The sequence below is a fragment of the Gorilla gorilla genome, chromosome 5 (assembly GCF_029281585.2).
Source record: "Gorilla gorilla gorilla isolate KB3781 chromosome 5, NHGRI_mGorGor1-v2.1_pri, whole genome shotgun sequence".
In the NCBI taxonomy this organism is placed as follows: Eukaryota; Metazoa; Chordata; class Mammalia; order Primates; family Hominidae; genus Gorilla; species Gorilla gorilla.
Genome location: NC_073229.2, coordinates 35348162 through 35371504, shown reverse-complemented (window position 1 = coordinate 35371504; position 23343 = coordinate 35348162). Strand labels below are relative to the sequence as shown.

The 23343-nt window shown below is 39.2% G+C and overlaps 1 protein-coding gene across 2 annotated transcripts in view; it reads left to right on the top strand.

Annotated features, from left to right (window-relative positions):
- NUP153 (nucleoporin 153) overlaps positions 1-23343 on the top strand; it is a 92646-nt gene that overhangs the window by 35274 nt on the left and 34029 nt on the right. The window contains 7 exon segments of one of the 2 annotated variants that reach the window (NM_001300774.1): positions 2958-3074; positions 3167-3211; positions 3473-3526; positions 7119-7265; positions 10452-10504; positions 10741-10867; positions 23149-23286. In NM_001300774.1, coding sequence (NP_001287703.1) covers positions 2958-3074; positions 3167-3211; positions 3473-3526; positions 7119-7265; positions 10452-10504; positions 10741-10867; positions 23149-23286 — 681 coding nt within the window. 2 annotated transcript variants of the gene reach the window in all.

Here is a 23343-nt window from a genome sequence, read left to right as displayed (position 1 = left end):
CTGCAACCAGAACCTCCTGGGCTCAAGTGATCCTCCCACTTTAGCCTCCTGAGTAGCTGGGACCACAGGCGTGTGCCACCATTCCCAGCTAAATTTTTTTTTTTGGTAGCGACAGGGTCTCACTAAGTTGCCTAGGCTGGTGTTGTACTCCTGGGCTCAAGCGATCCTCCTGTGTTGGCTTCCCAAAGTGTTCGGATTACAAGCATGAACCACCAGGCCTGGCCTGCACCTTTGTTGAAATCCAGTTCACATGGCTTTATTTCTGGACTTTCGACCATCCCTCCCCCGACCCACCCATTGATCTGTGTGTCTTTCCTTTTGCCAACTGCACTGTCTTGATTGCCATAGGCTTCTGGTAGGTCTTAAAATTAGGTGATGTGAGTAGTCCAATTTTGTTCTTTTTCAAGCTTGTTTTGGCTTTTTTAGGTCCTTTGCTTTTCTATAAAAATCTAAAATTGGCTTGTTTCTACAGTCTGCTAGGATTTTGATTGGAATTGCTTTTTTTTATTTTTGAGATGGGCTCTTGCTCTGTTGCCCAAGCTGAAGTGCTGTGGCATGATCTTGGTTCACTGCAATCTCCACCTCCCAGGTTCACACAGTTTTCCTGCCTCAGCCTCCCAAGTAGCTGGGACTACAGGCACACACCACCATGCCCCACTAATTTTTGTATTTTTAGTAGAGACAGGGTTTTACCATGTTGGCCAGGCTGGTCTCGAACTCCTGACCTCAGGTGATCCGCCCACCTTGGCCTCCCTAAAGTGCTGGTATTATAGGTATGAGCCAGCATGCCCAGCCATGATTGAGATTGCATTTGAGTCTAAAGACCAATTTGGGGAGAATAGGCATCTTAACAAAATTGAGTCTTCCAAACTGTGAACATGGTATATCTTCCCATTTAGGTGGTTTATAAATTTTTTTCATCAGTGTTTTGTAGTGTTCAGCATACAGATCTCGAACATATTTTGTTAGACTTATTTGTTAGACTTTTGTTATTTGGTATTAGTCAAGAATATGTAGCCTGAATAACTTTATCTTTTCAGTGAATTGAGTTCATAATTTAAAATACGTTCCAGAAAAGAAGTTTCAGGCTCAGATAGCTTCCCTGGTGAATCCTACCAAACATTTAAGAAATAAATAATACCAATTCTACACAAACTCTTATGTATAGTAGGAGAGTAGGGAACACTTCCCAGCACCTTTTATGAGGCCAACGTTATTACCCCGAGACCAAAATCAGACAAAGACATTAGAAGACAGCAACAGACTATTATTTCTCATGAATTATAGACACAAACCTTCTCAACAAAAATATTTGTAAATGGAATCCAACAAATTTAAAAAGGAAACTGCATCATGATCAAGTGGGGTTTATCCTGGGAAGGCAAGGTTGACTCAACATATGAAAATTAATGGGATTAGACCCGGTGTGGTGGCTCATGCCTGTAATCCCAGCACTTTGGAAGGCCTTAGATCACCTGAGGTCAGTTCGAGACCAGCCTGGCCAACATGGTGAAACCCTATCTCTACTAAAAATACAAAAATTAGCCGGTTGCAGTTGCACGTGCCTGTAATCCCAGCTACTCAGGAGGCTGAGGCAGGAGAATCGTTTGAACCTGGGAGGTGGAGGTTGCAGTGAGCCGAGATTGTGCCACCGCACTCCAGCCTGGGCAACAGACTGAGACTCTGTCTAAAAAAAAAATAAAAAAATAAAAAATTAATGGGATTTACATGTAAACAATCTGAAGAGTACTATATGAACATCTCTATAGATACATAAAATATTTTTTAAAAATCCAACATTTAGTCATGATAAAAATTTTTGAACAAACCTAGGTATAGTTGAGATCCTTCTACCTGATAAAGTGCATTTACAAAAAAATCATCTGGCATCGTACTTAATGGTATGAGGAAGCAAGCAAGGATGTCTGCTATCACTGCTACTGTTTAACATCATACTGCAGGTGCTAGCCAGTGCAGTAGGCACAGAAATCAATGCATGCAGATTGGAAAGGTTATTATTCCTGTAATATTTTTCCTGTTCACAGATAACATGCTTATCTACGTAGAAAAATCCAAAGAAAATACAAAAAAAGCCACCACAACTAATAAGCGAGTTTAACAGGGTCACAGGATACAAGGTCAATATACAAAAGTCAGTTGTATTTATATACATATATTGGCAGCAGTGACTATGAAATGCCTATATTTGAAGATTTTTGTCTTGTTTTTAGATGTTGTACTTGCTTTCCTGATTATTCTCCCATATATAATTAACAGTAATTATGAGACTTATTTCTGACTGTTGGTGGAGGACAGTATTGTTATTAACGAAGGGGTGAACAGAATGGTGTAAGTATGTAGAGAGCTTTTTCTAAAGCTTAAGCTAGCGTGTAGTACTTTTTTTTTTTTTTTTTGGAGAAAGAATCTTGCTCTGTTGCCCAGGCTGGAGTAGAGTGGTGCAGTCTCAGCTCACCACAACCTCCGCCTCCTGGGTTCAAAGCAGTTCTCCTGCCTCAGCCTCTCGAGTAGCTGGGACTGCAGGCACACATTGCCACGCCTGGCTAATTTTTTGTATTTTAATACAGATGGGGTTTCACCATGTTTCCCAGGCTGGTCTTGAACTCCTGAGCTCTGCCAGTCCGCCCTCCTCACACCTCCCAAAGTGCTGGGATTACAGACATGAGCCTGGCCCATACTTTTCTTTAAAATGGTGCATGCTGTCTTATCATTCTTTTGTTATTGTAAAGGTAATTTCTCAATCAGAGAATTGGATTTCCAGTAAAGGCATAAAGAAAAAAATTGAACTTTTAATGATACCACCCAAAGATAAATTGCTGTTAACGCATTAAATCCTGTTTTACTTTGGACATCCATTCTATCTTGTAAATATTTTCACTGCATGAAATATGTGCCTTAGATTTTATGTTGCAACAAATAATATAGGGTTTACTTTACAGGCACCAGTTAGAAGACAAATGAAAGCTAAGCAACTCAGTGCACAATCTTACGGTGTGACCAGTTCAACAGCTCGGCGAATATTGCAGTCTTTAGAGAAGATGTCAAGCCCTTTAGCGGTAAATTTTTAAAATCACGATTAATACAGGAGTGTAACAAAACTTGATATTATTGAAAAATCTTAATTTTGTTATTTTTTCAACATTAACAGGATGCAAAAAGAATTCCATCCATTGTTTCTTCTCCTCTGAATTCTGTAAGTTGAGATTTAAACCTTTTTAAAAAATATTGTTCATACAAAAATTAGCCAGGTGTGGTGGTGCACGCCTGTAGTCCCAGCTACTTGGGAGGCTGAGGCAGGAGAATCACTTGAACTTGGGAGGCAGAGGTTGCAGTGAGTCAAGATCGTGCCACTGCACTCCAGCCTGGGCGACAGAGTGAGACTCCATCTCAAAAAAAAAAAAAAAAGTATTTTTCATAACTCCCCATCTATTCTAATAGTATTTTTTTTTTTCAGCCTCTTGATAGGAGTGGGATAGATATCACAGATTTTCAGGCCAAAAGAGAAAAGGTAAAACTTCTTTAGCATTTAGTTATTTAAACTGTCTACAATTTTGTTGTGTTTAAAGTTCACAAGTATACAAATTGGATTTAGTTTAGACATTAGGGAACATGTTTGAAAAATAATATTCTTTTTTTTTTTTTTTGAGTCTTAGTCTCGCTCTGTCATCCAGACTGGTGTGCAGTGGTGCCATCTTGACTCACTGTGACCTGTGGCTCCCAGGTTCAAGCGATTCTCGTGCCCCAGCCTCCCTAGTAACTGAGATTACAGGCACGTGCCATCATGCCCTGCTCATTTTTGTATTTTTAGTAGAGATAGGGTTTCACCGTTTTGGCTAGACTGGTCTCAAACTCCTGAGATCAGGTGATCTGCCTGCCGTGGCCTCCCAAAGTGCTGGGACTAAGGTGTGAGCCACTGTGCCTGACCCTGAAAAATAGTATTCTTCTACTTGGACATTTTACTCTCTTCTGCAGGCCTCAGGACAATATTGTATATGTAGTAGATACTCATCCAATTTTTTGGGGGGCTATTCAGCATTTCCATCTTCAGGATCTTGACAGACTTTATGGCTTACTGTTACCTTTTGATAAATAAAAATAGGAGTGATCAGCCAGGTGCGGTGGCTTACGCCTGTAATCCTAGCACTTTGGGAGGCCCAGGCCAGTGGATCACTTGAGGTCAGCAGTTCAAAACCAGCCTGGACAACATGGTGAAACCCTGTCTCTACTAAAAATACAAAAAAAATTAGCCAGGTGTGGCGGTGCGCACCTGTAATCTCAGCTACTCCGGAGGCTGAGGCAGGAGAATCACTTGAACCCGGGAGGCGGAGGGTGCAGTGAGCCGAGGTCGCGCCACTGCACTCCAGCCTGGGAGACAAAGTGAGACTCTATCTCAAAAAAAAAAAAAAAAATCAGTAAACTAAAGTCCTCATTGCACATCATCATCTTTGTATACTTTCCTCATTAACCAAAATTTTGTGAAATCTATTGTGTGTAGTAGAATTTCAATTAGGCAGATCTCTCATCAGCCAAACAAAATACTGTTTCAAGATAGTGGAACTGATAAAGTTGATCATTATATCTTGCTGCCCTTTTAATATATCCTATTTGCTTAAAATTAACTTTGGCGGTTACTGTGGGAAAAAAATACAATGTTTGATAGTTTGGGTTAAAGAGGTATCTTTTGTTAGTTTATTTATAGCTGGTTAAGCATCCTTCAGGGAAAGCAGACTGTTGGATTTTTCTTTTTTTTCTTTTCTTTTTGAGGCAGCGTCTCGCTCTGTCACCCGGGCTGGAGTGTGCAGTGGCACAGTCTCAGCTCACTGCAACCTCCACCTCCAGGGCTCAAGCAATTCTCCTGCCTCAGCCTCGCAGGTAGCTGGGACTACAGGCGCCTATCACCATGCCCGGCCGATTTTTTGTATTTTTAGTAGAGATGGGGTTTCACCGTATTAGCCAGGGTAGTCTTGAGCTCTTGAGCTCTTGACCTCGTGATCCGCCCGCCTCGGCCTCCCAAAGTGCTGGGATTACAGGCGTGAGCCACCGTGCCTGGCCTGGATTTTTCTTTTGAAAGCATTTCTTGCAATACCAAGTTCCTCAAAAGTAATTATTTAAATTATAATTTTATGAATTAATTGCAATGACTAAGATATTGATAAATTATTATCTGTAATGAAATTCTGATGCAAAGAAAGCTAATATTGAACTTTTTATTGGAAGAGTGTTGCTTCTCAATTTTTGGAATTACCTAGACATTTGGAATTAGGCAAGAAGGAATCTATTAGTAGTTTCTATGATGGGCTTAATTTAAGCTACTAGCTTTTCTCAACCCCTCATTTATATCAGGTTAATAATAAGAGGTGAAATTTTAAAATTATGTCATAATGTAAGTTCTTATCAATAACAGTTTTACTAATGGTTGAGTATCGTATCCATAAAAGTTTATTAATGGGTGCTAAGAAATAAAAAGCCAGAATACAGTATCATAGCCAATGTTTCACAGATGTTATCAGAACAGTCTACAAAATAGACTCTCTTATTGAGTTGTATGTAAGGTCACATTTGCGAAGAGGTTTTAGGGAAGAGTTAGTAACCATACAGAGGCTTTGCCCTGGAAACCAATGTTGTTCACAGCTGCTGCTGAATGAAAGGACCTTATTCATAGAATTACAGTCTTTGGACAGAGTTAGAAGCTTTTGGCTTTATAGTGGTTTTATACCAACAGGATTTTTACTATGTTTCAGTTTAGCAAAGGACTGTTAACAAAACAATTGGTGTACTTACATAATAAATTGAGTTCATTTTACAGTTTGGAAGTCTTAACAGTGATTTACCATTTAGACTTACATTGTAAGATTTTTGGTTTGGTTTGGTATTTAAATAATAATGGGGGAAATAACTTGGAGAGGGATTCGGTCACATTTTTGGGAGTTAAAATATTTTCATAGCTAGTTTTTTTGTTTGTTTTGGGAGACTGACTCTTGCTCTGTCTCCCAGGCTGGAGTGCGGTGGCACAATCTCGGCCCATTGAAAGCTCTGCTTGCGGGTTCAAACAATTCTCCTGCCTCAGCCTCCTGAATAGCCGGGATTACAGGCGCATGCCACCACGCCTGGCTAATTTTTACATTTTTAGTAGAGACGTTTTCACCATGTTGGCCAGGCTGGTCTCAAACTCCTGACCTCAAATGATCCACCTGCTTCGGCCTCCCACATTGCTGGGATTACAGGTGTGAGCCACCACGCCTGGCCCATAGCTAGTTTTAAAATATCTTATTTTTAGCTGAAAAAATATGGACAGTAATTCAGGGAAAATGTGACAAAAGTACATTTTAGTTCATGCATTTAAAATTCACTCTGGGCCAGGCGCAGTGGCTCATGCCTGTAATCCCAGCACTCTTTGAGAGGCTGAGGCAGAAGGATTGCTTGAGCCCAGAAGTTTGAGATCAGCCTGGGCAACACAGCAAGACGTAGTCTCCGTTAAAAAAAAAAAAAAAAAAAAGACGCCAGGCGAGTTGCCTCATGTCTGTAATCTCAGGACTTTGGGAGGTTGAGGCAGGCAGATTGCTTGAGCCCAGGAGTTTGAGACCAGCCTGAGCAACATGGCAAGACCCTGTCTCTACAAAAAAAAAAACCAAAAAAATTAGCCGAGTGTGGTGGCGCACGCCTGTCTACACAGGAGGCTGTGGTGGGAGGATCACCCAGGTCTCACCTACAGTGAGCCGTGGTCTGGGTGACAGAGCAGGAGTCCGTCTCTTAAAAAAAAAAGAAAAACTGTAAAAGGTTTGATCTGTAGTGCTGTTTTGAATATAGTTCCATTTTGTATGCATGCATGTGTGTGAAAAGTCATTAAGTCTGGAATGAAATATAGTGTATCCGTGAAGCCATTTTAGAATTATATGTGTGTATATTTATGTACATAGGTATATGAATACATACCTTAGGTTCCATTATTATCAGTTTTTCCTCTTATTTGTTTGTATCTACTGTATATTTCTCTGGGAAATACTCATGGTCTTTAGGTCACATTAGCTGTTGTCAAAATTTAGATATGAATCATTGATTTATATGAAAATAAATGTTTTTGATTTCTGTTTACCTGTAAGGTGGATTCTCAATATCCTCCTGTTCAGAGACTTATGACCCCAAAGCCAGTTTCCATAGCAACAAATCGAAGTGTTTATTTTAAACCATCTCTGACTCCTTCTGGTGAATTCAGGAAGACTAATCAAAGAATAGATAAAAAGTGCAGTGTGAGTATATGTATATTTCTACCAGTCTTTGAATATTGATTAGAATAAGTAAGACTAAATAATGTAAAATATAACTACCATTGTATTCTAGCAACTGTATAACACATAAAGGTTGTGAATTAGTGATGATTATGAATTGGTATGCTTTTAAAATAGCTGTCACCTTGATCAAATCTTTTTTTTTTTTTTTTTTTTGAGACAGAGTCTCACTCTGTCGCCAGGGGTGGAGTGCAATGGCATGGTCTCAGCTCACTGCAACCTCTGCCTCCCGGGTTCAAGTGATTCTCCTGCTTCAGCCCCCCGAGTAGCTGGGACTACAGGCATGTGCCATCTCACCCAGCTAATTTTTGTATTTTTAATAGAGACAGGGTTTCACTATGTTGGCCAGGCTGGTCTCGAACTCCTGACCTCAAGTGACCCACCTGCCTTGGCCTCCCAAAGTGCTGGGATTACAGATGTGAGCCACCGCGCCTGGCCGCTACCTTGGTCAGATCTTAAGTTAGTGTTGACTAGTAAACTCTAGCACGTACTCATTGTTTAGGTTACATAATTTTGCCGGATTTGCTTTATCTGTTTCTTTCATGTAGTGGTGTTGAACTATCTGAAAGTAAATTTCAGACATTATCTTTTGAACCCTAAGTACTTTGATATGCATCTCCTAAGTACTTTGTCCTATATTATCCCGTCTAAGAAAATTAATTCTAATTCCTTAAAATTATCTAATATCCAGTCCATATTGAAATGTTTTTCATAATTGCTTTTTTGAATCAGGACTCGAGCAAGGTTCAGATACTGCTTTTGGTTTTGTTTTTCCAGACCTCAAACCCTCACCCTGGCCACATTGGTTTCTGTTTCTTGAGATAATTCACATATCATACAATTCTCCTATTTAAAGTTTTCAATTCAGTGGTTTTAGCATGTTTGGAAAACACTTTATAAATAAAGTGGTGTCTGTGAGTTGTTCAACTGTTAAGCCATCATAATGGTAAATTTTAGAACATTTGTATTACCATCTCTCCCACCCTTTGAAAATCTCATACCCATACCCGTCAGTAGCCACTTAGCATAATGTTTTCAAGGTTCATTCACATCGTAGTATGTATCAGTACTTCATTTTTTCCCTTTTTATGGCTGAATAATATTTCATTGTAAGGAATACTAGATTTTGTAGATATTTCATTGTATGGATATACTACATTTTGTTTTATCCATTAATCACTTGAAGGACATTGGGGTTGTTTTTACTTTTTTGGCTGTAATGAATAATGCTCCTGTCAACATTTATGTATAAGTGTTTTTTTTGTGTGTGTGTGTGGACATGTTTTTATTTCTCTTGGGTTTATACCTAGAAATAGAATTGCTGGATCATAGGTTTTTGAAGAGACCAGGCCAGTTGTCTTATAAAATGTCCCATAATCTGGGTTTGTCTGGTTTTTTGTGTCATTTAACTTGTGTTTATTTTGTTTACTTAACACCTTATTGTTTATGCCTTTACTTATATTTTATTTCATTTCTAACAACTCGATTTATTGAAAACCTTGAAACTTAGAAAGATTAGTACAGTGATTTGCCATGTATTTCTTTATGTTGATTCACCAGTCATTAACATTTTGTCATATTTGCTTTATCTCTCCCTCCATACTTTTAAGTTAACATTAAAATTTTGAAAAATATTTTGAACATAGTGTGATCATGGTGGCTCATGCCTATAATCCCAGTGCTTTGAGAGGCTCAGGCAGAAGGATCACTTGAGGCCAGGAATTCAAGACTAGCCCAGGCACCATAGCAAGACCTTATCTCTAGAAGAAATAAAAAAATTAGCCAGTGGTGGTGCGTGTCTGTAATCCTAGCAAGGCAGGAGGTTGCGGTAGGAGGATCACGTGAGAGCCCAGGAGTTCGAGGCTAAAGTGAACTGTGATAGCATCACTGCACTCCGGCTTGGGTGAGAGAGTAAGACCCTGACTCAAAATATATATATATATATATGTGTGTGTGTGTGTGTGTGTGTGTGTGTATGTGTGTGTATTTTTTTCTTTTAAGCATAATATTGGACTTCTACAGATTTGCAAGAAAAATTTCATGAACTTCGCATTTTACTACATTTGCTCTATCTTTTTCTCTGTGTTCTTATTAACAAGGAGTTCCCTTACATAATGCATAGCAGTGGTCAAACCCAGAAACTTAACATTGGTACAACACTGTAATCTACGGATTCTATTTACATGTTGTCACTTGGCCCAAAAGAAAAAATTCTAACATCATGTCTTGCATTTAGTTGTCATGTCTCTTCATCTCCTTTAGTCTAGAACAGTTCCTTTTGTTTTTTGTTCTTGTTGTTTTGTGTTTCACAATATTGATAATTTTGAAGTATAGAAGCCAGTTATTTTGTAGAATGTTCTGCAGTTTTATGATTGTCTGATATTTCCTCATGATTAGATTTCAGTTACCTACTTTTGGCAGTGAAGACCATTGAGGGAGTGTGCTGAGCTGTTCTCACTGTTCAGAAGGCACAGGCTACCAGTTTGTCCCATTCCTGGCAGTGTGGTTATTACATAAAGTGGTGTCTGTGAGGATTCTCTACTATAAAATTACTATTTTACCTTTCGTAATGAATAAGTATTTTGTGGGAAGGAAACTTCCCAATTATATTCTTTTCAGCCACTAGTGTTAGCATTATTGATGATTCTTGCCTGTATCTTTTTGAGCACTTAATTGTTTTTTGATATTATAAGATAATTCAGGCTCATCACATGCATTTCCTGCCCCAGCCCTGTAATCAGCCATTTTTCCAAGAAGTCTTGATTCCTTTCAGTGGAAGTATTAATTCTTTAAGTTGTAGGGAGCTATTTCGAAAGGAATATCTTTGTATATTTGGTTGCACAATTAACAGGACAAAAAGAGGGATAAGTAAAGTAATTTTGTGGTTAGGTTAGTGAGTGTATTGTCTATATACTACCATTTTGTTAAAATAATGATTGTGCTCACTGACATTTTTCGTATATATAATCTCACTGTAACTCTTGGTTACCATTCAGAAGGCAGGGTGTAATTTCAAATTTCAGGATTCATTAACTAAAAAGCCATCAAATTCCTGATTCTAAATATTAAAATTAATAGGAAGCAAGGTGGTACTAAGAAAATTACAACAAATAAGCAAACGTAAATATGTGTGTATTTCCCCTGCAGACTGGATATGAAAAAAATATGACACCCGGACAAAATAGAGAACAACGAGAAAGGTACTGTCATTTCTTATACAGCTATACTTCTTTATATTTAACTTGTAAGGTCTGTATTTAATTTACATGTACCTTTTTGAAGATTAAAATCAAAGAACAGAAACTTTATATAAAGAAATCTAAGATTTTAGAATCATGTTCAGCTGTATATTTTTTTTGCTTGTTAGCAGTTCTAGTTAACAAGTTATGGACCACAATAATATATCAGTTGTTTTAATTTTCTTTTTATTTGCCAGTGGCTTTTCATATCCAAATTTCAGTTTGCCTGCAGCCAATGGTTTATCTTCTGGAGTAGGTGGTGGAGGTGGCAAGATGAGACGAGAAAGAACACGCTTTGTTGCTTCTAAACCTCTGGAGGAGGAGGTAGGGTTGTATACTCATATACTCTTGAGGTTTATTTAAAAAGCACTGGTGTGGTGGTGGTAAGGGGAGACCTGTAGGGGTGGGGTTCGAAGAGACCCAGAGCAAAATTAATCTGCCATTGAATCAGTTCTTTCAAAATGTATGCTGAAAACCTAATCTAGTACCTTAAATTTCATGGGTATCATAGAACAAAACAAAACTACCCATACTTTTTCAAACAAGGGAATTGCAATTGAAATTATTTGACCCTTGGTATTACTGTATAGTTTTGTCTGTTTGTAAAACATACGTAAATAAGTTCATAAATAGGATTAATACTATACGTATTCTTTTTTTAAGATACAGTCTTGCTCTGTCACTCAGGCTGGAGTGCAGTGGCGCAGTCTCGGCTCAGTGCGACCTCTGCCTCCTGGGTTCAAGCAATTCCTGTGCCTCAGCCACGCGAGTAGCTGGGACTATAGGCATTTGCCACCACACCTGGCTAATTTTTGTATTTTTAGTAGAGATGGGGTTTCACCATGTTGGCCAGGCTGGGTCGAACTCCTGATGTCAAGTGATCCACCTGCCTCGGCCTTGCAAAGTGCTGGGATTACAGGCGAGAGCCACCGTGCCCTGCCTGTCTTCTTGCTTGCCTGTTTCTCCTTTTTTGATGTTGTATTGTGAAAGGTAACTAAGTTTTTTAATTTCACTGCCTATATATTTATCCAGTTTGAAGATTTACCATAATCCATTCTGCCATCAGGATACATTTTGGTAGATTTCTAATACACATTAAAGTGAATATGCACGTTTCTGTCTGCACACGTGCAGTATTTTCTCTAGAGTATTTATCTAGGAATGGAATTGTTGGATTATAGGGGATGATCCACATCTTCTGCTGTATTAGATGTTGCCATGTTTTCTCTTCAAGATAGTTTTGCAGTTCAACATTTCCACCATATGACAATAGATAGATCTTGGGGCATCCTTTTGTGTGTTTTTTGGACATTTGAGTTTTCTCTTGATCCATTTTTTTCCCATGGGGTTATTTCCTGTGGGGATATATATGTAATTTCTTATATGTATATTAAGAAATATGTATGTATATGTATATACAATTTATTATTAGATAGAGTTCTCTATATATTCTGACCATAAATGTTTGGAAAAGATAGGGACAGATTTAAGATTGGTTACATTAACCTTTCTGTCTATATATTGCTCTTTTTTTCTAACTACTTTAAGTTGAATGCAAGTCTCATTTTAGTTGTATTATAAATGCATTTCAGCCTAGCTTAACCATTAGAGTTTTGATACATAGTCCTTGCATTTGTCATTTGTTTCTAATTAAAATTTCACCAGTGACTCCCTCATTGACCAATGAGTTTTAGGAGTATATTTTTAGCTTTTTAAACATGCTTTTCCTATTTATGTTGACAGAAACAAAATCATGTTTTGGTTGAAGTTGTTGGATGTCTTAGATTTCTTCATGCCTATTGGTATTTTGCTCTGCAGGTTTGGAGTGTGATGCCTTGCTTCCTTTTAACTCTGCTTTTCCTAGTTAGCAGTACTATAGCTCACCAGAATTATGACCTCCTTGGCAGTTTTCACTTTCTGCCATATAAATTGACTTGTAATGAGATTTGGGATTATGTTAGTAGACTTGGCTCTATTGCTGGTCTGGAGGCTCTGTCTTTCCTTTAGTCTCTGTTTCTCATTCTGCTAGAGTGTTGTGAAGGGAGGGAATCTATTACTGTATATCATTATCTGAAAAGGAAATACCTTGAATGCCATTGATCATACAAACAGTATATAAATTTTGTAGGTTTTGTAGCAAACCAATTTTCTTTTGTCATTAAAGCTCTTTAATAATTATATTTAAGAAATGGGTTGGCAGCTGGGCACGGTGGCTCATGCCTGTAATCCCAGCACTTTGGGAGGCCAAGGCGGGTGGATCACGAGGTCAAGAGATCGAGACCATCCTGGCCAACATGATGAAACCCCGTCTTTACTAAAAATACAAAAATTAGCTGGGTGTGATAGCGTATGTGTGTAGTCCCAGCTACTCGGGAGGCTGAGGCAGGAGAATCATTTGAACCCTGGAGGTGGAGGTTGCGGTGAGCCAAGATTGCACCAGTGTACTCCAGCCTGGCAACAGAGCGAGACTTTGTCTCAAAAACAAAACAAAACAAAAACAAAAGAAATGGGCTGTCTTACCTTGTGTAAATAAGGAATTTATTAGGTTGGTACAAAAGTAATTGGGGTTTTGGACCATGAATTTTAAATCATTATTTAACTAGGCTCAAACACATCTTTATTGAACAAAACAGGAACCATTACAATCAACACATTTTTGCCAACGAGAAATAAATTTGCTTATTCCTATATCACGAAAATCTGTGCTTTGGGATTCGACAAGCTCTTGGAAAGCATCTTCTGCATCCCGCTGTTGCGGAAGTGTTTTCCCTGCAAAAAGTTTTCGAGATGCTTGAAGAAGTGATAGTCAGTTGGCGAGAGGTCAGGTGAATATGGCAGATGAGGCAAAACTTTGTAGCCCAATTCCTTCAACTTTTGAAGCGTTGGTTGTGCAGTGTGCCATTGGGTGTTGTTGTGGAGAAGAAGTAGGCCCTTTCAGTTGACCAATGCCAGCTGCAGACATTGCAGTTTTTGGTGCATCTCATTGATTTGCTGAGCAGACTTCTCAGATGTAGTGGTTTCGCTGGGATTCTGAAAGCTGCAGTGGATTAGACCAGCAGCAGACCACCAGACAGTGACCATGGCCTTTTTTTTGGTGCAAGTTTGGCTTTGGAAAGTGCTTTGAAGCTTCTTCTTGGTTAACCACTGAGCTGGTCGTAACCGGTTATCGTATAAAATCCACTTTTTGTCCCATGTCTCAATCTGAGAAATGGTTTGTTGTTGCATAGAATAGGAGAAGACGACACTTCAAAACAATTTTTTAAATTTTCACTCAGCTTGTGAGACACCCACTTATTGAGCTTTTTCACCTTTCCAATTTTCTTCAAATGGTGAATGACCATAGAATGGCTAACGTTGAGTTCTTTGGCAACTTCTTGTGTAGTTTAAGAGGATCAGCTTTGATGATTGCTCTCAATTGGTCCTTGTCAACTTCCAGTGACTGGTTATTGTCAACTTCCAGTGGCTGGCCATTATGCTTCTCATCTTCAAGGCTCTCGTCTCCTTTGCAGACTTTGTTTTTTGTTGTTATTGTGTGCTTCTTTGGGTGTTTTGTTTTGTTTTGTTTCTGTTTTGAGACAGTCTTGCTCTGTGGCCCAGGCTGGAGTGCAGTAGCATGATCTCAGCTCACTGCAGCCTCTGCCTCTTGGGTTCAAGCTATTTTCGTGCCTCAGCCTCCCGAGTAACTGTGATTACAGGCATGTGCCACAGGCCCAGCTAATTTTTTGTATTTTTAGCGGAGACAGGGTTTCACCATCTTGACCAGGCTGGTCTTGAACTCCTGACAAGTGATCCGCCTGCCTCAGCCTCCCAGAGTGCTGGGATTATAGGCGTGAGCCATCATGCCCAGCCTCCTTTGCAAAACTTCTTGAACCACCACTGCACTGTATGTTCATTAGCAGTTCTGGGCCAAATGTGTTGTTGATGTTGGCAAGTTGTCTTTGCTGCTTTACAACCCATTTTGAACTCGAATAAGAAAATCGCTCGAACTTGCCTTTTGTCTAACATCATTTCCACAGTCTAAAATAATATAAAATAAATAGCAAGTAGTAAGTCATCAGCTAAAAAACATAAAGCAAGAAATTTGCATTAAAATGATGTATAATGTAACCACATTTAAGAATGTATTCCAATTATCAAGTGGCAAATTGTTATAATGCAAAACTGCAATTACATTTGCACCAACCTAATATCTGATTCATATACCATGAGCTTATTTTTTTGACAAGTTTTTACATTTCCTGGTAAAATCTGTAGCATGTTTTGTGAAGTTTATCTCTGTATGAGGAAAATACAGCTTGGCTTTATTTGCCAGATGATGCATTGTATAGATACTGCTCATTTCCCTTACTGCCTGATGAGCACAGAAGCCAATACCATGGCACCAGGTTTTGTTTTGTTTTTTTTTGAGACAGGGTCTCACTCTATTTGTTGCCCAGGCTGGAGTGCACGATCTTGGCTCACGGCACCCTCCACCTCCTGAGTTCAAGTGATTCTCATGTCTCAGCCTCCCAAGTAGCTGGGATTACAGGCATGCACCACCAAGGCTGGCTATTTTTTTTTTTTATTTTTTTATTTTTTTATTTTAGTAGAGACGGGGTTTTGCCATGTTGTCCAGGCTGGTCTCGAACTCCTGGCCTTAAGTGAGCCCCACCCGCCTTGCTTCCCAAAGTGCTGGGATTACAGATGTGAGTCACTGTGCCTAGCCAGAAAATAATTTTTAGTATACCGGACAAATAAGAGCAAAATATTATTAATATTAATAAACTGTTCAATACAGCAAAGTCACACCAAACATGTATCTGCAAGACAGCGAAAACTAAGCTATAGATAATCAACCTGAGCTTCAGCCTAAGATCTCAGAACTTTTATTTTTAAAAACTGAAGCTGAAGGTGAAGCCATGCTCCAAAGAATTAAAGAAATCAGTGGCTAACAGGTATTCTTGAACTTACAAGATGGTAGATAAGAAACAGCTTGCTAAAGCCCTCTCCACTTGTAAGATTACAAAACTGACTGAAATTGGCTGGAACTAATATGACCAACTAGAGTCTGTGCAGACTGAGCTTGCTGACATCACAGCCCAAATGTCCACATTTCATTCTAACTACTCCAGAATTTGCACATGTGGCCCATAAAGAGGCATGAAGAGACAACTGTGCACGTCCAAGGACTTTTCAGACTTCCTCTTTCCTTCCCCAGAATCTACCCGCTAAACCTTTCCTAATAAACATACTACCTTAAGGCCAATTTGCGGGGAGACAGATTTGAGCTGGACTCCTGTCTTCCTTGTTGGTTATCTAAGTAAAGCTTTCCTTTCTTCAAAAACCTGGTGCCAGCTAAGTTGGGAGGATCGCTTGAGCCCAGGAGTTTGAGATCAGCCTGAGCAACATGGCAAAACCCCACGTGTACAAAAAAATAACAAAAATTAACCAGGCATGGTGGTTGGTGCCTGTGGTCCCAGCTACCAGGGAGGCTGAAGTGGGAGGATCACCCCAGCTGGGGAGACTCTGTCTTTAAAAAAATAACAAATTAAAAAAACTCCTCTTCACTCATGTCTGTATCACCTCCTCCCCTCTTTGGGCCTCTTCTCTTCATTCTGGCCAACTGCCAATTTTGTGTCACAGGATTCTTCACCCAGTCCTTCCCATCACTGGCTCTGTTCCACCCTGAAGTTATAATGTCCACATTTCTGAGGAAAGAGGTACTAATGTGATGTTGGCCCCAAACTTCCTGCCCACCTTGTGGTTTGTTTGTTTATTTATTTATTTGTCAGAGTCTTGCTCTGTCTCCCAGGGTGGAGTGCAGTGGCGCAATCTCGGCTCACTGCAACCTCCACCTCCTGAGTTCAAGCAATTCTCCTGCCTCAGCCTCCTGAGTAGCTGGGATTACAAGCGTACACCACCATGCCCAGCTAAATTTTGTATTGTTAGTAGAGATGGGGTTTCACCATGTTGTCCAGGCTGGTCTCAAACTCCTGACCTCAAGAGACCCACCCACCTTGGCCTCCCAAAGGGCTGGGATTGCAGGGGTGAACCACTGCGCCCAGCCCCACCTTGTGTTTTATATCTATATAGAATAGGTTTGGATACACATTTCTATAGTTGTTTTGAATGCAGTGCTGCTTGTTTGTATCAGAAGTCAGATATGTTCAGACCACAAATCGTTTCTTTGTTCAGTTATAATTAGTGGGAATTTTTGGTAAAAAATTAAAAGATTAGCTGGTCACGGTGGCTCACACCTGTAATCCCAGTACTTTGGGAAGGCTGAGGCCGGCAGATCACCTGAGGTCAGGAGTTCGAGACCAGCCTGGCCAACATGGTGAAACCCCGTCTCTACTAAAAATACAAAAATTAGCCGGGTGTGGTGGCGGGCACATGTAATCCCAGCTACTTGGGAAGCTGAGGCAGAAGAATCGCTTGAACCTGGGAGGGGGAGGTTGCAGTGAGCTGAGATCGTACCACTGCACTCCTGCCTGGGTGACAGATTGAGACTTTGTCTAAAAAAAAAAAAAAAGTAATAATAAGATTAAAGTTATTTTTGTGGGGGCGGCATTTTCGTGGGCCTTTGGAAGAGTGACATGGAAGAGATTTAGTTTTAATGAAATGTAAACACATTATGCTAACTGATTTCAGATAGTGTTGCTATTTAGCAGGAATGGATGTATTCTGATCCATTAAATTCAGGTTAATAGAACTCTATATGTAAAATTACCCATTTGGAATGATCTTTTACCTTTCACCTTATCCTGGATTCTAAAATGTGCAAGGATTGTAGTCATTAAATATATTGGCCTTTTGCTTTTACTGTCCTACCAATCAATCCATGAGTTTTTGTGTGTGTTGTTAAAAAGCTCATTGATACAAAACATGTAGCAGTATATCAGAAGACTTGAGTTTGGAGAGACTTAATTGCTTGCTCTTGTCTTGTATAATCCTGCCACTTACTAGCTGGCTGACCTTGGTCAAATTAACCTCTTGTGTACCTCCTCAGTTTTTTTATCTGTAAAATGGAAATAAGAATAAATATTGTGTTCATGTCTGTAAGATTTCTGCCACTTAATAGCTGTATGGTATTATGCCATATATCTCCCTGCCTTACTTTCTTCATATGTAACAATAGTATCTACCTCATATGAGATAACCCATGTAAAGATATTACAAAGGTATTAGATAGTGAATTGTGAAATGTGTGTTCTACTTGAGATGTCTCTAAGCATCAAGTTAGCAGAATTCTTGGCTTTTTTTTCCTCTTAGATTAGTGGGATCCACTTATGATCTACTAAGTCAAAATTTGGGGGAGTAGAAATCAAATGATAGAATTGGTTCAAGGTCAGCTGGGCGCGGTGGTTCATGCCTGTAATCCCAGCACTTTCGGAGGCCGAGGTGGGCGGATCACGAGGTCAGGAATTCGAGACCAGCCTGGCCAACATGGTGAAACCCTGTCTGTACTAAAAATACAAAAATTAGCTGGGCGTAGTGGCAGGCGCCTGTAGTCCCAGATACTTGGGAGGCTGAGGCAGGAGAATCGGTTGAAATCAGAAGGCGGAGGTTGCAGTGAGCCAAGATCGCACCGCTGCAGTCCGGCCCGGGCAACAAGATCGAAACTCCGTCTCAAAAAAAAAAAAAAAAAAATTGGTTCAAGGTCAGTAATATAAGGAACCAGTGTGGACAAGTGTGTGCCTTAAGGAGCTGGCATGAGAGAGTAGATTATATAGTTGATGTTTTTAGGGTTCTACACTGGAGGTTGGACAGAGAAGAGAAGCTTCCCTACAAAAGTAGCCAGATGCATCTTTTGTTTGTTCCTCCTCCCTCAGTTGATTATGACAAATTTCAAACATGAAATGTTGAAAGAACTGTGCAGGGTATACACACAGTAGCAGTTAGATTCCAACATTTTGTGTTACATTTGCTTTATCAAAAAAGAAAAATTTACCTGTCCATCTTTTTTTATTTTTTGGTGCATTTTAAAGATAGTTGAAGACATTAGTACACTTCACCCCCAAATACATCAGCATACATAGCATGAAGTAGAGTTAAATATTTGTTGTTCTTTTTATAACATAGCAAAATTGACATATAGTGAAATGTTAAATTCTTAGGTGTGCCATTTAATAAATTTGACAAATGCTTACATCTGTGTAATGCAAGCCCCTATCAAGAAATTGAATATTTCTCTCATCCTAGAAATTTCAGTTGTCCTCCTTCTCAGTCAGTTGCCGTCACCTCCTACCCCAGAGGCAATCACTGTTCTCATTTTTTCCACCATGTATTGGTTTCACTTGTTCTGCAACTTCATATAGTTACTCACTACGTATCCTTTTGTCCCTGGCTATTGTGAGTAAAGCTACTAGGAACATTCTTGTTCAGGTCTTTTTGTAAATAAATTTATTTCTCTGGGGTAAATACCTGGAAGAAGAGGTGCTAAGTTGTATGTTTAACTTTCTAAGGAGCCGTCATACTGTTTTCTAAAGTGTGCCATTTTATATCCCTCTCAGCAGTGTATGAACATTTTATTTAGTTTGTATCCTTACCAATAGTTGATAGTCATCTTTTAAATTTTAGTCATTCTGGTTTGTGTGTGGTGGTATCTCATTGTAATTTTAATTTGCATTTCCTTGATGACTAATAGTATTGTGTTCTTTTTTATGTGCTCATTGGCCATTTGTGTATCTTTTTTTGTGAGGTGTCTGTTCAGTTCTTTTTTTGAGATGGAGTCTCGCTCTGTCACCCAGGCTGGAGTGCAGTGGCACGATCTTGGCTCACTGCAGCCTCCGCCTCCCAAGTTCAAGCAACTCTCCCATGTCAGCCTCCCAAGTAGCTGGGATTACAGGCGGACACTGCCATGCCCGGCTAATTTTTTATATTTCATTAGAGACAGGGTTTCACCATGTTACCCAGGCTGGTCTCAAACTCCTGAGCTAAGGCAGTCCACCCGCCTCGGCCTACCAAATGCTAGGCTGGAGTACAATGGCGTGGTCTCAGCTCACTGCAACCTCCGCCTCGTGGGTTCAAGTGATTCTCCTACCTCAGTCTCCCTAGTAGCTGGGATTACAGGTGTGTGCCACCACGCCCAGCTAGTTTTTTTTTTTTGTATTTTTAGTAGAGATGGGTTTCACCATGTTGGTCAGGCTGGTCTCGAACTCCTGACCTTAGGTGATCCACCTGCCTTGGCCTCCCAAAGTGCTGGGATTACAGGCCATGAGCCACCGCACCCAGCCAGTTGTCTTCATTTCTTAACAAATATTTTTTTCCCAGTCTTGCTTGCCTATTCATTTTCTTAATGATATCTTTTGATTGGCAGATGTTCTAAATTTTATGAAGACTGGATTTTTTTTTCTAATATTTTTATTCTTCTTTGTGTCCTAAGAAAATTTTGCCTATCCCCAGGCTACAAAGATAGTTTCCTGTGCTTGCTTCTAGAAGCATTGTAATTTTGCTTTTATAGTTTTTCTAATTTCTTTTGATTTTTGTATTTGACCCATGGATTATTTAGAAATGTATTGAATTTCCTAATATTTGGGGGGGGAGGGTATTGATTTCTAATATAATTTCATTGTGATTAGAAAAAGATTGAGATTATGACTTCAGTGTTTTGAAATGTATTGGGACTTGTTTTATAGTTCACTGTATGGTCTGCTTGATAATTCTTAAAGAAAATATATTCTGTAGTTGTTGGGTATAGTGATCTGTAGAAGTAAGCTGATAGTATTAGATCTTTGTTCTTATTCATTTTTCATGGGGAGGGAGGGAGGGTATGGTTAGCCTGTTAAATTATTGAGAGATGGGGGTTAAAATTGCCAACTTTTATTTCGTGAATTTGTCTTATCCCCTTGGTTATTTATTTATTTATTTATTTTTGAGATGAGATGTCACTCTGTCACCCAGGCTGGAGTGCAGTGGCGTGGCCACCTGAGCCTCCCAAGTAGCTGGGACCACAGGCATGTGCCATCATACCTCGCCAATTTTTAAAATTATTTGTAGAGACAAGGTCTCACCGTATTGCCCAAGCTGATCTCGAGCTCCTGCGCTCAAGCGATCATCCCATCTTGGCCTCTCAAAGTGCTGAGATTACAGGTATGTGCTCCCATGCCTAACCTCAATTTTTGTTTCATGTATTTTGAGGCCCTCATGAGAGCATACACTTTACATTTATTCTGTGGCTCCATAGTGATTTGTCCTTTTAATATTATTAAGTGTCCTTTTAAAAAAAAACTTTTGGAAATATTTTTTGTCTTGAAATCTACTTTGGTATTAATACAGCCACTCTTACTGGAATAAGCCTTCTTATGCTTAGTAGTTTCAGGGCCTGTCTTTTTCCATTCATATACTTTGAGCCTGTCCATATTCATATTTAAAGTAGGTCTCAGGTAAACAACATATAACTGAGTTTTGCCTTTCTGTCCATTTTCTTTTAATTGGAACACCAAATCCATTTATAGTTAATATAATTTTTGATATGGTTGGAATGAGGGCTATCATTCATCCACTGTTTTCTGTTGTTCCTTTTGAAAGCTGCCATTTGGGGGTTAAGGGAATATTTATTATTTAATTATTTAATATTTATTATTATAATTCTGTTTTTATTGGTTTTGTTTTTGTTTTTTGAGATGGGTTCTTGCTGTCACCCAGGATGGAGTGCAGTGGCACAGTCATGGGCCACTACAGCCTCGAACTCCTGGACTCAGGCCATTCTCCCACCTCAGCCTCCCAGGTACTGGGACTACAGGCATGCCACTGCACCTGGCTAGTTTTTTGTTTGTTTAGTTTTTATAGAGACGGGGTCTTGCTGTGTTGCCCAGACTGGTCTCGAACTCTTGGCCTCAAGCTGTCCTGCCTCGGCCTCCCAAAGTGCTAGGATTACAAGTCATTTTAATTTATTTGTTAGATTTTTAACTCTCCCTCTTTTACACTATTTAGTGGTTTCTCTTGGGATTTCTGTGTCTTCCATAATGTTTTTCAGATTACTTTATGTTACTTTCATACCACATCCTGTAAAAATAACAAGATTGCAGCTGTGTAGTTAGATTTACTACCTGTCTTCCCTGGCATTTATGCTGTACTTACTTGTATTACATCTGGAGAGGCTGTAAATTCAATGTGTACTTTTTGCTTTATATAGTTAAATATATTTTAAGGAAATTAAGAGAAAAAAGTTTTTGTTTGCTCACATATTCCTCATGTCTTTCTGAAATCTGAATTTCCATTTGGTAACATTTCCTTTCAGCCTGAAGAACTTGTAGAGCAGGTTTTATAGAAGTAGATTCTTAGTTTTATCTGGAAGTGCCTTTATTTTGCTTTGGGCTTTTGGATCAATTTTATTGAGCTGTGATTTATTTACAATAAACTGCATCCATTTGAAGTATTCAAATTATTTTAGCTGGCAATGGACTTCTCTGAACTCATTCTGTCTCCCCTGTGGTAGGCAGCAGCTGAAACTTTTTAGTTTTATTTGGCAGCTTGGAGTCTGCCTTACAGCTGTGTAGTTTACAGGTCCACCAGAGATTCGGGTGGCTTATATGTAGACTTTGAGGTTCCCTTTCTGTGGCTCTTCATTTCTGCATCTCACCTCCTTTTCTGGCTGATTGTTCAGTTAACAGGTTTGCTGTTTTCTCTCAGAACTTCAGGTATTCAGTGGCAGCAACTCATGAAGAGAACAGGAAGCTTACTCAGTGCCCTTCCCATTTTCCAAGTGTCCTCTCCCATCCAGTTTCTTCTTGCTTTTGGTTGCTCTTGTGCCTTCAGATGATTGTTTCTTTATACTTTTTTCCAGAGTTTATAACTATCATATATCTAAACGTTTATCAGGTAGAAGCTACTCTGCCTTTAGCAGAAGTGGAACTCATTTTGTTTGTTCTTTATCTAGGGATCATTGGAGACTTAGGGTGCTCTTTGTTCAGTTGGGTTAAAAATCAAAGTGGCTCTCCAGACTCCTCAGTACTGACAGTTACTAAATGCTTGTTTCACATGCCAAGACCATATAGTGCTCCCCCTCACCCCGTTATCTGCAAGGGATATGTTCCAAGAATCCCAGGGCATACCTGAAACTGCAGATAATATTGAGCTCTGTATATACTGTGTTTTTTCTTATACATACATATCTACGATGAAATTTAATTTATAAGTAGGCACAGTCAGATTAACAACAATAAAATAGAACAGTTATAACACTATGATGTAATAAAGGTTATATGAATGTAGTCTCTTTCTCTCTCAAAATATCTTATTGTATATAATATCTTTGGATCATGGTTGACCATGGGTCAGGGAAACTGGAAATTGAAATCATGGATAAGGTAGGCTACTATATATAACTTTATGTTTCATATTAGTACAACAACTGTAGTATATCGTAAGAAGTACTATTTTTTTTCCCTCAGTTTTACCAAGTAGGAAATTGGTACAGAAGGCAGTTAGGTTCCCAAAGTCAAATGGCTGGTTGGTGGCACAGCTGGGATTAAAAATCTTGTTTAGTTTTTCTGATTGAAGAACCCACAATGTTAACACTACATGGTACCATCTTCTTCCTGTATACTTTCATGCTGAAAATAAGTAGAGATAAAAGAATGATGTGAAAGATGAAATATATCATGCAACACGTTATGTTTTAGGAAATGGAAGTTCCAGTATTACCGAAAATCTCTCTACCGATCACCAGTTCTTCACTGCCTACCTTTAATTTTAGTTCCCCTGAGATCACAACTTCCTCTCCATCACCCATCAATTCGTCTCAATCATTAACAAACAAGGTACAAAACCATTATATAAATACAGGTGACATTTGTTCTTTCTTAATTCTTTATTTA